General features: G+C 41.2%; 2 protein-coding genes across 3 annotated transcripts; both read left to right on the forward strand.

The window, feature by feature from the left end:
• The first annotated feature begins 396 nt into the window (after positions 1-396).
• dlat (dihydrolipoamide S-acetyltransferase (E2 component of pyruvate dehydrogenase complex)) lies at positions 397-7,895 on the forward strand. The gene is made up of 14 exons (XM_020633383.3): positions 397-839; positions 2,226-2,327; positions 2,559-2,683; positions 2,857-3,001; positions 3,604-3,730; positions 3,896-4,083; positions 4,211-4,352; positions 4,497-4,564; positions 5,043-5,156; positions 5,480-5,587; positions 5,694-5,812; positions 6,261-6,423; positions 6,534-6,670; positions 6,756-7,895. Exons 1-14 carry the CDS (start codon positions 585-587, stop codon positions 6,883-6,885), a joined length of 1,923 nt encoding a protein of 640 aa, XP_020489039.1. The 5' UTR covers positions 397-584; the 3' UTR covers positions 6,886-7,895.
• Positions 7,896-9,728: 1,833 nt separating this feature from the next.
• Positions 9,729-14,778, forward strand: zgc:165604 (uncharacterized protein LOC792578 homolog). 2 transcript variants are annotated; one of them, XM_065962697.1, is made up of 7 exons: positions 9,729-10,123; positions 11,111-11,265; positions 11,601-11,667; positions 11,770-11,901; positions 12,980-13,135; positions 14,133-14,255; positions 14,335-14,778. In XM_065962697.1, the coding sequence occupies exons 1-7, from the start codon at positions 10,060-10,062 to the stop codon at positions 14,541-14,543; spliced, it is 906 nt and encodes a 301-aa protein (XP_065818769.1). In that variant the 5' UTR covers positions 9,729-10,059; the 3' UTR covers positions 14,544-14,778. The 2 variants fall into 2 exon arrangements, with proteins under 2 accessions (XP_065818769.1, XP_065818770.1); XM_065962698.1 differs by having other exon boundaries at positions 9,730-10,127.
• Positions 14,779-14,857: the final 79 nt, after the last annotated feature.

Here is a 14,857-nt window from a genome sequence, read left to right on the forward strand (position 1 = left end):
CGCTACACAAACAAATATTGATTGAATGATTGATGTTATTCTCCAACAGTCCAAAAATAACAAAAAACAACTTTAAGTTCTGCAGAAGTAAAGCAGTAGCCATATGCTGTATTCACTCTACAATGTGTATTATCAGTCTATGGTATTATTACTTTACTGCCCCTATATGGTCGCCAATTGCAATTACAAGTAAAACATAACCTTGCAGTTGTCAGAGTGAACCACTAGGCATTGAATAATAAGAAACATATTCTTATTGTTATCTTATTTGTTTTCTTTTATCTTTTTTTGTTTTTTTTTAATGAAGAGAGGCGATGATGTTTATTTAATATTCGGAGATTGAACGAAAAGGAAATTTGAATGGCCTTCACTTTACGACACTTCCTTTGATGTGACGGCAGGACAAGGAGGCGAGCCGTAAAGTGCGGTGTTTTGGGGACTGGAGGAGGTCATTAGAAAGTGAGGAGTAGACACCGGCCCAGCTTCGAAACGCACAGAGACCTTCAGCGTCAGTGTATCTCTAATGCCGGAGTAAGATCAATTATTTAACAGCTGTGTGTGTGTTGTGTTTGAATCGCTGCGGAATGCTTCGTCTCATCCTGCGGCTCAGGCCTGCAGCCGGGCCCGCCTGCCCCCGTGCCCTCCCGGCGGGGCCTGCTGCGCTCAGCTCCCGCACCGTTCCCGGAACCAGCCGCCTGAGGAGACTTCACTGCGGGGCCGGGTCCCGGGCGGGGTGTTTGTCAGCCGGCCTCGGCCACAGAGCGAGCCTGCTGCGGAGTCACCTGCTGACAGGTAGCTGTCAGAGCACGCGCTTCTACAGCCTGCCGCCGCACCAGAAGGTAACGTTCACTGACCGGTTTTGCTACAGCACCGACTGCATGACCTCCCCCCGGGCTAACACGAGATAGCACTGTGATGTACCAATCAACCCCTGCCCACACCTTCAAAGGTTAAATACAGGATGCATGTGTCTAATATCCTGAAAAGAGCAAAACATTGCACACAAGCATTCAATTTTAGTCAACTTATGCACCAGTCATTACTCACACATTTGCTTTACTGATTGCATCTAGGCTTAATCACTTTTATTTGATTGGAATAAAGGTATTCTGAGTTTACCGTGTTCCCGTTGAAATCAACATGGTTACTGTAATATAAGTCTATTAAAATTAGTCATTCAGTGTGTTTAAAAAAAAAGAAAAAAGAGCTTCAGTGTCTGTCTCTGTTATTAATGGGACACATGAGGTGAGGGAGTATCAGTACTATCTCCATCATAATGACACCAATGTGTCTAAACTGTGGTCCCTGACTTCTAACACAATGATTTGTTACCAAACATCAACAAGGCAAGGCAAGTTTATTTATAAAGCACATTTCAACAACAAGGCAATTCAAAGTGCTTCACACAAGAAATCAAAAGCATCACGACAGAGGAAATTAAATCTGAACATATACATGTTCAAATAAAAATAATTCAAATTAAATGAATTGAAATAAATGAAGTAAAAATATAAAAACACGTATATTTATTTCAGATTGGTCCCAAATCCAGATTAGTGTTGAAGTGTCGGTTGATATAAGATAAGATAAGATATACTTTAGTCATCCCAGCAGGGAAATGTAGGTGTTCCAGCAGCCAGCATACATACAAACACACAACACAACACATATATACATACATATCCCACCCATACAAAAAACATGAGCCCACAATACACAGCCAGGATAAAAAAAAGTGGTATGGATGGTCCACGTGCATAAGTAGCGGTTACTCATAGATAACAGTACAAAATACAAATATATCATGTGGTCAACAATTTTACTGTTGACCACACGATATACACAGTTGAATTGGAGGTTCTTCACTGGCTGGAAAAATGAAGAAAAACTGCAGTTAATGTAGATATGCCGCCTAATCTGCCCCTCAGGTAGAATTTGTGTCAATCTGCTATCAGATGTTCTATGACCTCAACAAAAATATCTCAAACATCACAGATGTGGTGAAATGCAGCTGTATTTGGGTCATTTATTGAGCAAGGGAATGAGGTGAGGATGTTGCACCAATTGCAGTTACAACACCTGATTGTTCCCTGTATATGCAAAAGCCTGAAATAAAGCCCCAATAATGACACAAAAAAGTTACTGTTATGATCTTAAACCCTAGATATTTAAAAATAAATCTGGCAGGGTTATAACACTCCTTTCATTTGTTTTCTGTTTGTCAGGTGGAGCTTCCCGCTCTGTCACCCACCATGCAAACAGGAACGATCGCTCGCTGGGAGAAGAAGGAAGGAGACAAAATCGGCGAGGGAGAGCTTATAGCTGAAGTAAGAAGCCTTGCTGGTTACCCATGTACGGAGGCTATAGTCCTCAAAGTGGACGGCCCGGGTTCAAGTCCGACCTGTGGCTCCTTTCCCGAATGTCATTCTCCACTCTCTCTCTCTCTCTTTCCTGATTTCCAACTCTATCCACTATCCTATTTGAATTAAAGTATTACTGGTGCACACATGACATTGTAGGGGAGCATACACATTTTCAAATATTTCTGTCTTCCGTAGGTAGAGACTGACAAGGCAACTGTAGGTTTTGAGATGATGGAGGAGTGCTATCTGGCAAGGATCCTGGTTCCAGAAGGGACCAGAGATGTCAGCATTGGATCAGTAATCTGCATCACAGTTGACAGGTAAGTGTTTGTGCCCTCTCACTAGAAATGTGCAAAATAAGTGTCTGATTCAAAGTTGTCCTAATAGGGTTCCCTGTTATTTATCTGTCACACACTTTCCTCCCTTAGTCAAGATCTGGTTGTGCTTAGTGTGAGTATATTTCTAATAGATGTGTTTTAATTCCCTCTTGCAGCCCTGATCTCATCTCAGCTTTCAAGGAGGTCACGTTGGACTCACTTAAAACGGCAGGTGCGGGTCCCTCGCCAACGGCCTCCGCTCCTCCTCCTCCTGCTGCCGCTCCTGCTGCTCCGGGCAGCTCCTACCCCCCGCACATGAAGGTAGGCGCGTTCTCGCATAAACAAAATCAGGTGTGGAGAGTGGACTTGTTTCTGAGTCGAGTTGTGTCGAGGATGTTTTTACAGAAACAGTGTCTTGCAGCCACGCCTGTGGTTTTATCAGGGTTGTTTAGTCTGATGGTCTGTATGTGTAGAGATTATTGTGTGCCTACTAACTGTCGGAGTAGGGCAGCAGAATTAATTTATTTGGTCACATTCACATTTTTTTCTTTAAATGAAAGTTTGAGAACCATTGTATAGAGTGTTTGAAAAAAGTACATGTATTTTTCTTTTTTGAAACTTGTATTCTGACAATATTAGAAACGTCTCCAGATGTCCGGCTGTCTAGATTGATTTTGTTGCCAATAATAAAACCACCACATAAATATGTTATGTTGGGAAAATAAATGTAAACATTTAATCAGAGAGAGCATTGTCTGAGGCTCAGGAGTAGATTTAATTTGTCAGAGGCTTCTCTCACAAAATGTCCTCTGCTAGAATTGGACCAAGGACAAGACAGCTACATTATTGGATGCTCTGGAGATGAAATCCCCAGCCTTGACTTTGTTGAACATTTTTGTTTATGCTTTTTGTCTGTGTTACAGATCACACTTCCTGCTCTCTCTCCCACCATGACGATGGGGACAGTGCAGCGCTGGGAGAAGAAGGTCGGAGAGAAGCTGAGTGAAGGAGATCTGCTGGCTGAGATTGAGACTGACAAGGCAACCATTGGTAAACCTGAACTGACTAGCAGAATATTGTTATACTGTTATTTTAAACATGGTTAATTCCTGTTCTTATCTATTGAACCATGTGCGATGTGCAACGACTGATTTGAAGGCATGCCAGGTAAAGCTAGCTTTTCTCAAAATGTGCCTTTCATGCATTTGCTTGCAGGCTTTGAGGTGCAAGAGGAAGGGTATCTGGCCAAAATCATGGTGGCAGAGGGAACCCGGGATGTTCCACTGGGACAACCGCTCTGCATCATTGTAGAGAAAGAAAGTGACATCGCTGCCTTCAAGGATTACGTGGAGACCGGAGTGGCAGAGGTTTCGATGCCAGCTCCAGCTCCAGCACCCACACCGGTGAGACTCATGTGGTGCTTATTTTCAAGTATAAGTTAACATTCTACTCCACTCAGGCCACATGCAGATTTTAAACAGCTTTTTCAAGCATGATGAAAAATCTGAGATTTGTTTGTCTATGTTGCAGGCTGCAGCTCCAGCTGTTGCAGCACCCGCTCCTGCAGCTGCAGCCGCTGCCCCAGCAACACCCAGGAAGGGTCGTGTGTTTGCAAGTCCGCTGGCCAAGAAACTTGCTGCTGATAAAGGAATTGACCTAGCACAGGTCAGCGGTAAGTTACCAAAACACAGGTACTCTGCCACATTTAACTGTAAAATATTATGTAGGTTTGATGACATACTCAAAACAGAGGTAGGAAAATGAATAACATTACATTTGTTAAATACTTTACATTGAGCTGTTTTTGTTTGTCCAGGCTCTGGTCCTGATGGACGCATTACTAGGAAAGATATCGACAGCTTTGTTCCACCAAAGGCTGCGCCTGTAAGTCAAAGATTCAACTTATGTGTCAATAAGCAATGCATGTTTATATATCAAAACTTCAGTTTCACTAATGATACTTTATTGGCATTTTAAACAATAGAAAAATTTAATACTGAAACCTTTTTTATATAATCTATTAATTATTATGGTATCTAGAATATCTTTCTAAATACTGGCTTAAAAAGTGAATTAATTTTATTTGAGATTTGGACTGTTGATCAGTCAAAATAAGTAAATTAAAGACCATAAGCTTTTTGAAATCAGTCACTTATCAGAATATTGTATTGTTTTCTTCAAATGTAGTCTAGATGTTGACACAATGATTTGATTTCAGACATCCAATATCGCAAATACAATGCTTATAAAAAAATGTACTTTAATTTTGAACATGCTAAATGTCTGATGTCATACTGAATATGCATGCAACAAAGTTGTGTTGTAATTCTTACTGATGAAATAGAATCATTTGTGTTGGCAGGCGGTAGCTGCTGCTCCCACTCCAGCCGCAGCTCCAGCTGTTCCTGCACCTGCCGCAGCTCATGCTGCCCCAGCCGGGACCTTCACAGACATCCCTATCAGCAACATCCGCAAGGTGAGAACAAACACCAGTAACTTACTTTAGGTGACCCATTCTGTTACATGAAGACTTCTGTCATGTTCCAACCCCTTCGTACAGTATCCAGGTGTAATTCCTGCCATGCTTGTTTTTCACACTTTTTAATGCCGATGTATTGAAAGCTGTGAAGCAAACGGTGAGCCGTTGGAACAGTGTAGCGCTGTTATCTTTTCCTGTGCTTGAATATTTTCCCTAGAGATCATCACTCACAATTTCCATTACTGACTCTCCAAACTCAGCTCACATCTGTCTATAATGAATTCTGGATCAAAGCTGAGGTGTTTGTGCCCCTCCTGCAGGTCATCGCTCAGAGGTTGATGCAGTCCAAGCAAACTATCCCCCACTATTATCTCTCTGTAGATGTTAACATGGACCAAGTGCTCGAGCTTCGGAAAGAGCTCAATGCTGTGAGTGTTTATGTGTAGATCTTTACGCAATCAAGAAAAACATGGCATTGATTGAATGATATGATTTCCTTTTTGAGATTTAAACCCCCTCCTCTCCTCTCTGCAGGAAGTGAAAGCCCAGAATATTAAGCTTAGCGTGAATGACTTCGTCATCAAAGCTAGTGCTCTGGCCTGCCTCAAGGTTCCTGAGTGTAATTCCTCCTGGATGGACACAGTGATTCGCCAGTGAGTAAACACACCTTTACAGGAGTGTACAAAGACATGTTAATGATGTTTGGTTTCAATATGCCGAACAGTAAACTGGGAATATGTTGGTTTGTAAATGTACTTATCCCCCAGATAAAGATTTGACCTTGTAAAGGACGCAAATTTGTTTGACCTCCATCTTCAACAACAGAATCTTTCTCTGTTTGCGTTTAAAAAAAAAAAAAAAAAAAAAAAAAAAATCAATCAAAGCATCTCACATTTTAATTCTTAATATTTTTTTGTAATTTTCTGTCCTTTTTGTAAGGTGTAAGACTCTTAAAATGTAGCTGTTCTCTTTAACCAGCAGAAGGCACTAGATGCACAGAAATGCTCTTGTCTGTTCTCAGTTTGGAAGCAAAACTGTTGCCTTGGCTGCATTTCTGTGCCGCCATTTTTATTGACTTTATTTTCTTTTTTTTTTTTCCAGGAATCATGTGGTGGACCTGAGCGTAGCTGTGAGCACAGCCAACGGTCTCATCACGCCCATAGTGTTTAACGCCCACACTAAAGGATTGGCTGCCATCAGCTCTGATGTTTCATCTCTTGCTGCTAAAGCCAGAGAAGGCAAACTGCAGCCACATGAGTTTCAGGTACAAACACCGGATCAGATGCTTTGGTTTTAAAGCTGTCGTCGGGTGTGTTAAACAAATATGAGCCAGAAAAATGAAACAGTCTCTTAATTGTTTTTTTTTTCCAACAGGGAGGTACGTTCACAATTTCTAATTTGGGGATGTTTGGCGTCAAGAACTTCTCAGCGATTATTAACCCTCCTCAGTCCTGTATCCTCGCCGTCGGAGGCTCAGAGAAGCGGCTGATGCCCGCTGATAATGAGAAAGGGTGAGCGTCATGATTACATTTACTATAGAAGCTGAACATGCTGCACTCTTCACAAGAAATCTGATGCACTGTTCTGGTTTTGCAGGTTCGATGTAGCCAACATGATGGCTGTGACGCTGAGCTGTGACCACCGGGTGGTGGACGGTGCCGTCGGCGCTCAGTGGCTTGCAGAATTCCGCAAGTTCCTGGAGAAACCGGTCACCATGCTGTTGTGATTGGACTGTACTGCCGTGAAAATAAAAACTGCAGCAACAAGGCCGAGGCCTCTCATGGACTTCCATCTGATTGGTCTAAACCGGTTTAGACCCTCCTGTGATTTGCCAGCCTATCACCAGGTCACTCCCAGTCACCCTTATGGGGAAGAGGCAGACATCACTCCGCTTTACCTGTCTGTCTCTCCTGTCTGTCTCTCTCTCTCTCTCCCCTCTTGCTCTTTATCTCTCTCTCACTCATGTCTATTTATTGAGGGCCCTTCTCATGACAGACCAGAGTTAGAATAATTGATCCTAGAATAGAGACTGGCTTTATCTCACTTAAACAGTGATAAAGTTTTGAAAAGGGAAATGTTACATGTCGAACCAGCGAGCAAATTTATCCTAAAACCTATGGGTGTGTGTGTGTGTGTGTGTGTGTGTGTGTGTGTTTTTTTGGGTCAAACTTCAACATGAATTTTTGTGATGTGATAGACAGCAGGCAAAGCAGATATATATGGGTCTAAGTCTCTAAGAAAAGGGTTGTGATTTTTAATTTGTGTGCTTGCAGGCAGTGAGAAGAGTAAAATGTAAGTTAACTTGAGGTGACACACAGAGTCCAGGTCTACACACACACACACACACACACAAACCTTTCCCGGTTTAAAGGCCACACACACATAAAGTGAAACATTTAGTGTGTTTTCTGTTGAATGCAACAGTGTGTATACTTCTCACTGTGGAAAGAACACGGTGCTGTATATATATATATGGAGGTGTCAATGGAAATAACGGAGCTCTGACGAGGCCTCGCCGTATAATTTAAAATTTGTACAGTCCAAAAATTACAACACACGCTCCCACGGGGGTAACTGACCGGTTTTGCCAATTCTCTCTTCCATGACAATGTTTTATTTTCTAGTCTCAGAGTAAAACACTCACCCTTGAAATATTCTGTATTTCACAGCTGACACGCACAAGGCTGGTGCTGGATGTTATTTGTTGTTTGAATAAACTGGGAGAAGTAAACCTTGGGTCAACTTGGTTTTAGTTATTCAAGTTTTATTTATTTTTTTGGGGACCTTTTACTGGATAGGACGGCTGAAGAGACAGGAAATGTTGGGAGGAGGGAGAGGGGGTTGACGCAGCAAAGGGCTGAAGTCTGATTCGAACCCACTGCTGCTGCGACAAAGCCTCGGTACATGGGGCATGTGACATAACCGCTAAGCTATCAGTGCTTCAAAGTTTGATTATTTTAAGGAGAAACCGAATAAGAATAATTCTAATTTGAACCACTGAGTCAAAGAAACTACTGACTCACTTCTTTAATAAACACTACGTAACTATTGGAAAGTAAAGATCCGTTGTTTCACTCAGCCTTCTTCATGTATTTTCACATTAATCAGAGAAAATCAGATATCACTGCTGATTCATGGAGGACCCCACACAATGGAAAAAGTCAAATCACCTGAAGCCAGACTGAAACGATCTACTTTTTAATGAACACTGAATGAATACTTTTTAATGGTCTTGCTTTGGTGTAGATCTCCAAAATTGGGACGTTGGGACATTGACTCATATCAATAAGATACTGACATAAAAGGTCAAATTTAAAAACCTCAAAAGCCAACACTCTTAGCATAAGAACCTTTTTTCTATCTGCTCTTACACCAAACTAACTATTGTTCATAAGTAGTCGACTTTTGATATTTATTCTGACTCAAGGACATTTCAGTCATTGAGAAACTTCCTGGTGTAAAAAAAAAATGTCCTCGTGCTTCTCTATGTGGACCATTTAACCTGACAAATATGTTGAGTGACTATTTTCAGCCCTGCGGCTTTACTGTTGGCCAACATGTGACGTTGGGTTGTGACTGGTGAGGAGCACCAAACTGGAATTTATTTGCATTATTACTGGAGGACTTGGCTGACAGATGGGCTTCAGTGAGTCATGAATAACTAACACATTTTATGTAAATCCAATCCAAAGGAGGAAATGATGACTTTTTGTTTAGCCCATAGGTCATAACTGGATGATATCTCTATCACCAGACGAGCTGCTGCAAGTTTCATAAACTAATCTTTGAACATTTACTCAGATTGGTGACAAACTTTCAGCGTTGACAGCCTGGAATCCATGAGTCACTGTACAAAGCATAAATGAAATATTTTTTTATGGGGGGAGGGGGAGGGGGGGCTTCACTGGGATAATTTGTACATATTCACAACCCAAACCAATCATACATCTCCAACAAAATGCCTTTCAGTTTGCTGTAGACTGTAGTGACCACCAGTGGTTTAGTGGTGGCTTAATGTGTTGGGAGTGACGGCCTCATGCACATTCAGATAGTACCTACTAGTCAATTAGAGACAGTGTAGGAAGGATGTCCCTTCCCCATCCGAGGAAAAAAATGCAGCAAACTACTGAATATTGTCAATCAATAAATGGTGCAATTCAGAAAATAATTAGAAGTGGGTATACCCTATGGAGACTGAAAAATAAGTGGGTCTTCTCCATATTCCCGCGTATACCCTGCACTACACCACTGCTGACCACTACATGCATACGCATGAATTCAGTTGTAAAGTGCATGCTACATACAGTGACTACAGCTGTCAGCTATAGTGGATTAAATAGGCAGATACTTTTCTCTAAAATACACGGAAAAGGAAGAATAAAGTGGCAAGGAAGTAATATACATATGTATATAACACAAAATGCTTGTGCCCTTAGTGACCGGCGTACACAGTGGCTTAGTGCTCTTTAAAGCCATAAAATGTCCAAAGAACTTCTCGAGAACACAACAACAGAACAGAAATTACACAAGAATTTTTTTTTTTTTTTTTTTATATTAAAAAAAAAAGGGGGGGGGGGGGGGGGATTCTCCTCACAAAGAATAAGTTCAGAGAAGCATCTATAATCTGCACTCAGTAATTTGCCATCATGACTATTGCTGCTGCAGACTAACTCGGTCTGATTTGCGTTTTTGAACACGTTAAGTTAAAACAACTTAAAAGTGAAATCCTGCTGTCTCTTTAATTGAACAAAGAGACAGTGAGAGGTGAGAGTGAAAATAAATGAGGGTGGGGTTGTTTGGTGGCTCTGCTCGATAGATTAATCACGCATGCCTGGTTTATTGTCTGCAGCCCGTGCACTGGGAGAGACAGGGCTGCAGGTCTGTGTGTTTGCTCTCAGTGATGGGCTCTTCTGGGAGATGGATGCTGCTCACCCTGTGTGTGTGTTTCAGCACTCTGGAGATTAGTGAGTATGTCTGTGTGCCGTCTTCAGCTTTGACACCAATTCAGTGAGACATGATGAGAAATGAGATGAGAAATATGCTCACACTGCTAAAACTTCAAGTGATATGCAATGTTACATTACTTGTTGCCTCTTGCTTATAAACAATTATATTGATTGGAGGAAATAAAAAGTGTATTTTATTCTCTGCTGTAAATTAATGGATGAAATACTTTTGAAATCCGCAGCAGACCTGACGGAGGGAACTTTTTGTAGACTGACATTGCTGTACGCTCTATGTTTGATGTTGAGGATGCAAGTTTTTTCACCCTTGGAAAACTAAACCTAGAGTGTCTGTTGTAACTTTTATGACGATTTAAAACTTAATTTAAAATTATTGGATGATGTAAATTCAAAGACAGCAAACTGAAAGGTTTTTAACCATATTTTAGAGTGACGAGCTTTACTGAAATCAAGGTTTAATCCCAAATTTAAACCATTATTTCAAGAACTAAATAAAAATGCATCTATTGCAGTTTTTCCCTAAAAGCCTGTGTTTGTCACACTAATTGTTTTATCTTAAAGACTCTCAGACAGTGACATTTTACAAACTGGTAATCAGCACAGAGACAATGTCATTTATTGACGGTATGTTTTCATCCCAGTGAAGTAGGCTGTTGTTCCACTCAGTCTGTGACCGGTTTGGCTTACACTCAAAGCTGTCAAGTGTAATTAACAACTAATATGCATACCGCATTCCCACACACACACCACAAAAGGCCCGGGGATGACAGCGAGGATGCGGAGTGGAGGGAGGGGGAGTCATTATTTCAGTAATGAAGGAGGAGAGGGAGGAGTGCTGCAGTCTGCACGTCAACCAGGGGCAACCAGGGAATTCAAAAGCAGGATGAGACAAAAAGGAAAAGAAAACATAAAGTCATAAATCCTTCACTAAGGGAAAATATAGCTTGTAACATTTTTGTCTCTTTCCTGTTTTGATAATTGACACAGTTGCACTCAGGGTAACCATGAGGGAGTCCAGTCTCAGTGTGGTTCAAGGGGATTTTGTCATTCTGCCCTGCTCCTTCTTCACCTCCAGCCCCCTCTCCAGACTCAACGTCATCTGGACTCTGGCTCCCTTCTCCAGCCCAGACACCCCGATACAGGTCTGAACACACACACAAACATGACACACACCTCTGACAGAAACTCTTGTGTAGCTGCTGCCTTCAAATGAACTCAATTTTTTTTAGTTTTTATATCAGGTTTTTAATTACAAGCGCCATTGATGCATGAGCTGAAACCCTTTAGCTGCAGCATGACATTAACAAATGTTTCTCAAACAAATGTTTGAGATTTTGTTTTTCATGAAAGTTGTATGACTTCTATTTTTGAAATCACGTTTCCAAACTGGAACAAAGCCAGAAACCGCATTAGATAATGCCTTTTCAAAACATGATGTCAAAAATCACTTCTTATTAATGGCTGCTCTTACTTCCAGGTGATAGTGTACGACCATGGACAGGTGATAGAAGACCCCTCCCTCATTGGCAGGGTGGGCTTTACAGGTATGACCAGTATTTTAAGAAAACATGTGGGAAAACATTCTAAAAAACATTTTTTAAGACTGAGTTAAGAGACTGGATTAAAAAAAAACATGATAATTTCAGGTATCCCCTGGAGTGCAGACATTGTGCTGAATGACACACGTGTATCAGACGCTGGGATTTACCGCTGCATGGTCAATAACCCTCCAGAGACAGCAGATCCCGGCATAGGAGAGCTGGTGCTCAGTGTCCTGGGTGAGTTTGTGTTACACACTGACCACACCTACCAGAAGAACGGTTAATGCCAGTTTAATTCATATGAATTAGGGATACTTCAATATAGTTCCTTTGTTTAAAGTTTTCAGTATAATTCGTATAGTACGTTTATTCTCAACGTTATCTGTAAAAGTGTTCATTTTTTATCAAAGCAAGCCCTAACAGCATTTAATAATTACATAATTTCTAGCCTGTCCACAAGTATTGCTGTTTTTTACGGGTATGAATGTGTATGTGGGTATGTAGATATGTGTAAGATGGGCTTGGCTTGTGTTTGTGTGTGTGATGTGCAGCCTACATATTTGATATTTTTTTATATTTATATGCTGCAACTGGATTGCTCCAACAGAGTTTTGTTGCATGCAATGACAATAAAGATCTATCTATCTATCTATCTATCTATCTTACCGTGTTCATTTCGGTCTAGACCGAAAGACCTCGACCCAAAATTTAGAATAATTTATGTTGCCATTGTGACCAATTGATATTACCGGAAAACGTTGGTGATCTAACTCTCCCTCATCAGGTTCATATTTGTAGTCTTATCCCTTCACTGTTGTCTAGTAGATATCATCAGATCAATCTGTTCATTTGACGTTCTTTTTGTTAACGAGTCTGAAAACTTGACCACACACATTCCTGTTCACTTCAGCTTTGCCTTACTGATTCGAAAGTATGCTACACTAACAGTTCAAATAAGTTTGAAATACAAACACTCATACAGAGGCGTTTGAGAAGGTTAAAAACCAAACATCCATTTGTCTTTAAGGGCAATTAATAATATCATGATTTCAGATGTAATGTACTTTATCTCAGAATATAAAACCACATAGAACTATAAGTAGTTCTTTTTAAACAGCTTAATGTAACTGAAACATAATAAGCTTTACTGAAATGTAGGCTCAGGTCTGCACAGACACACTGCTCCCAGTAGAAACATCAAGAAATGTTCCTGAAAGATTCTGCAAAAAAAAAAAAAACAGTCTTTACTAGACATTAAAAAGCCTGTGTGTACTGGCATTCTGTGCTTTAATAAATGCATCTGATTATTTCGTAGCACCACCCTCACTGCCTGTGTGTCAGTGGGATGGAGATGTTGATATGGGAGGAAGTGTCACGCTGTCCTGCTCGGTGGCTGAGGGTGTCCCCACTCCTGAGATCCACTGGGATAAACTCAGTCCAGAGGAAATCGCACTTCCTATCAACATGGAGGGTCAGTGACACACACACAAATACACACAGTGGATTGATTTCTACTTGTTCAGTATCATTCTTACTTGTTTAGTATGACATGCTAAGCGCTAGGCCATCTGCTCCCCTGTTAGAAGTTTTTAACCGGTTATGAAATAGTCTGAACTTTACGCAATTAAAAATTTGAAGTAATAGTTATCTTGTTTCACTTTACTTGCGTTCAATAATAAAAACATGAAGTCATCAGGGCTGCCACAGTAAAAACTGAATGAGAGTTCCTCAGTACTTCTTTAAAGTTAGAATCATACACTTCCTACAGTGCACCAGGGGCCTCCAGACCCACACATTGGGGACATAATATGAAAAATCCACTGTTAGTTTTTTTTTTAACCTATATATCGGTTACCTGAGTGTCTACTGACCCACAAAGTGTGAAATAAAACCATCCAGTCCTTTGTTTGTGGTCTGCATACATCTCAAAACACAGAGGAAAGTGCTCAGTTTCAGATTTGCTCAGCTTGTGATGTCACAGTGGGATTCTAAGTGAAAAAAAATCATCCCCTCCCTCCCCTGATATCTCCACCCATGGACTCCATCCCCCAGCCTAGAACAAACGTTTCGCGCAGGTCTGCCATTTTTATTCCCGCTACAGAGGAGTGATGTCTACCGGGAAAACTCAGGGGGGTCTCATTGAATTTAAAGAAACACACACACCAAAACGGAGCGTTCTGAGAGAGCTGGTTTATACAGGGTCACAAACCTCCTCTGGTGCTTGATTCATGTTATATTTTGACCAAAGTACAGCACAGATGTGTCATGTAGACAACAGGGGGACTGTTTGAAAAGGTGGAAAAGGGGTATAATATGTTCTCTTTAAAGAACTTTTTGTTTTCACAGCCTGTGACAAGTGAACAAAATGAATTATTAGAGGGCTGTTTTTTCAAGCTTGAGATCTCTTCCTCTTCTTTTTCAGAAACTTACCATCTTTAGTTCAACGACTCTCTCTGTCTCTTTCTCAGGGGATCTGTCAGGCTTTGTCCAAATTGTCAATGTGTCATCTCAGACGTCTGGCTTGTATCGCTGCTCTGCCAATAACCTCCTGGGAACAGAGAACTGCTACGTCAACCTGTCTGTCTACAGCAGTAAGTGACTCTTCATCCATAATCCTCTCTGCCTCCTTAAACTGCAGCCGATATACTGATTTCAACTGTCTCTCTGCAGCTCCGGACAGTCCCTCCGGCATGCTGCAGGGTGTACTGCTCACCTTGTCCATGAGCCTGCTGCTGCTGGCGCTGCTGGTGCTCGTGTTGTGGCTTCACCGCACGGGGCAGGACGGGAGGAGGTGGAGGGAGCGGAAAGAAGAGGAGGAGGATGAGTGTTACAATGAGATACGGTACACCCCATCTCTGATGAAGCGTTCATTTGTTTAATTTTTTAACGTCAACGAGAAAAGGAAAAAAAAAATCTGTATTTCACAAATGTTTTTTTTTTTTTTGTAACATCCTGGCCAGAACTCCCTGCATTTCTATACAGCAATAAACATCTGTCCAGAAATACACCAAATAAAAAGCCTCCTTTCTTCACCTTATGTTTCCTGCCCTTTAAACACATAAGCCCTTTCATCAACTCAGAAAATCCAAAACAACATCTCTTTCGGGCAGAAATCAGACATGATTTTGATCTTTGTAAAAGCAGCTCACAAGTTAAAAGATGGGGTAAGAGTAGACAGTCGAGCTCACCGTGG

The sequence above is a fragment of the Labrus bergylta genome, chromosome 14, assembly GCF_963930695.1.
Source record: "Labrus bergylta chromosome 14, fLabBer1.1, whole genome shotgun sequence".
In the NCBI taxonomy this organism is placed as follows: Eukaryota; Metazoa; Chordata; class Actinopteri; order Labriformes; family Labridae; genus Labrus; species Labrus bergylta.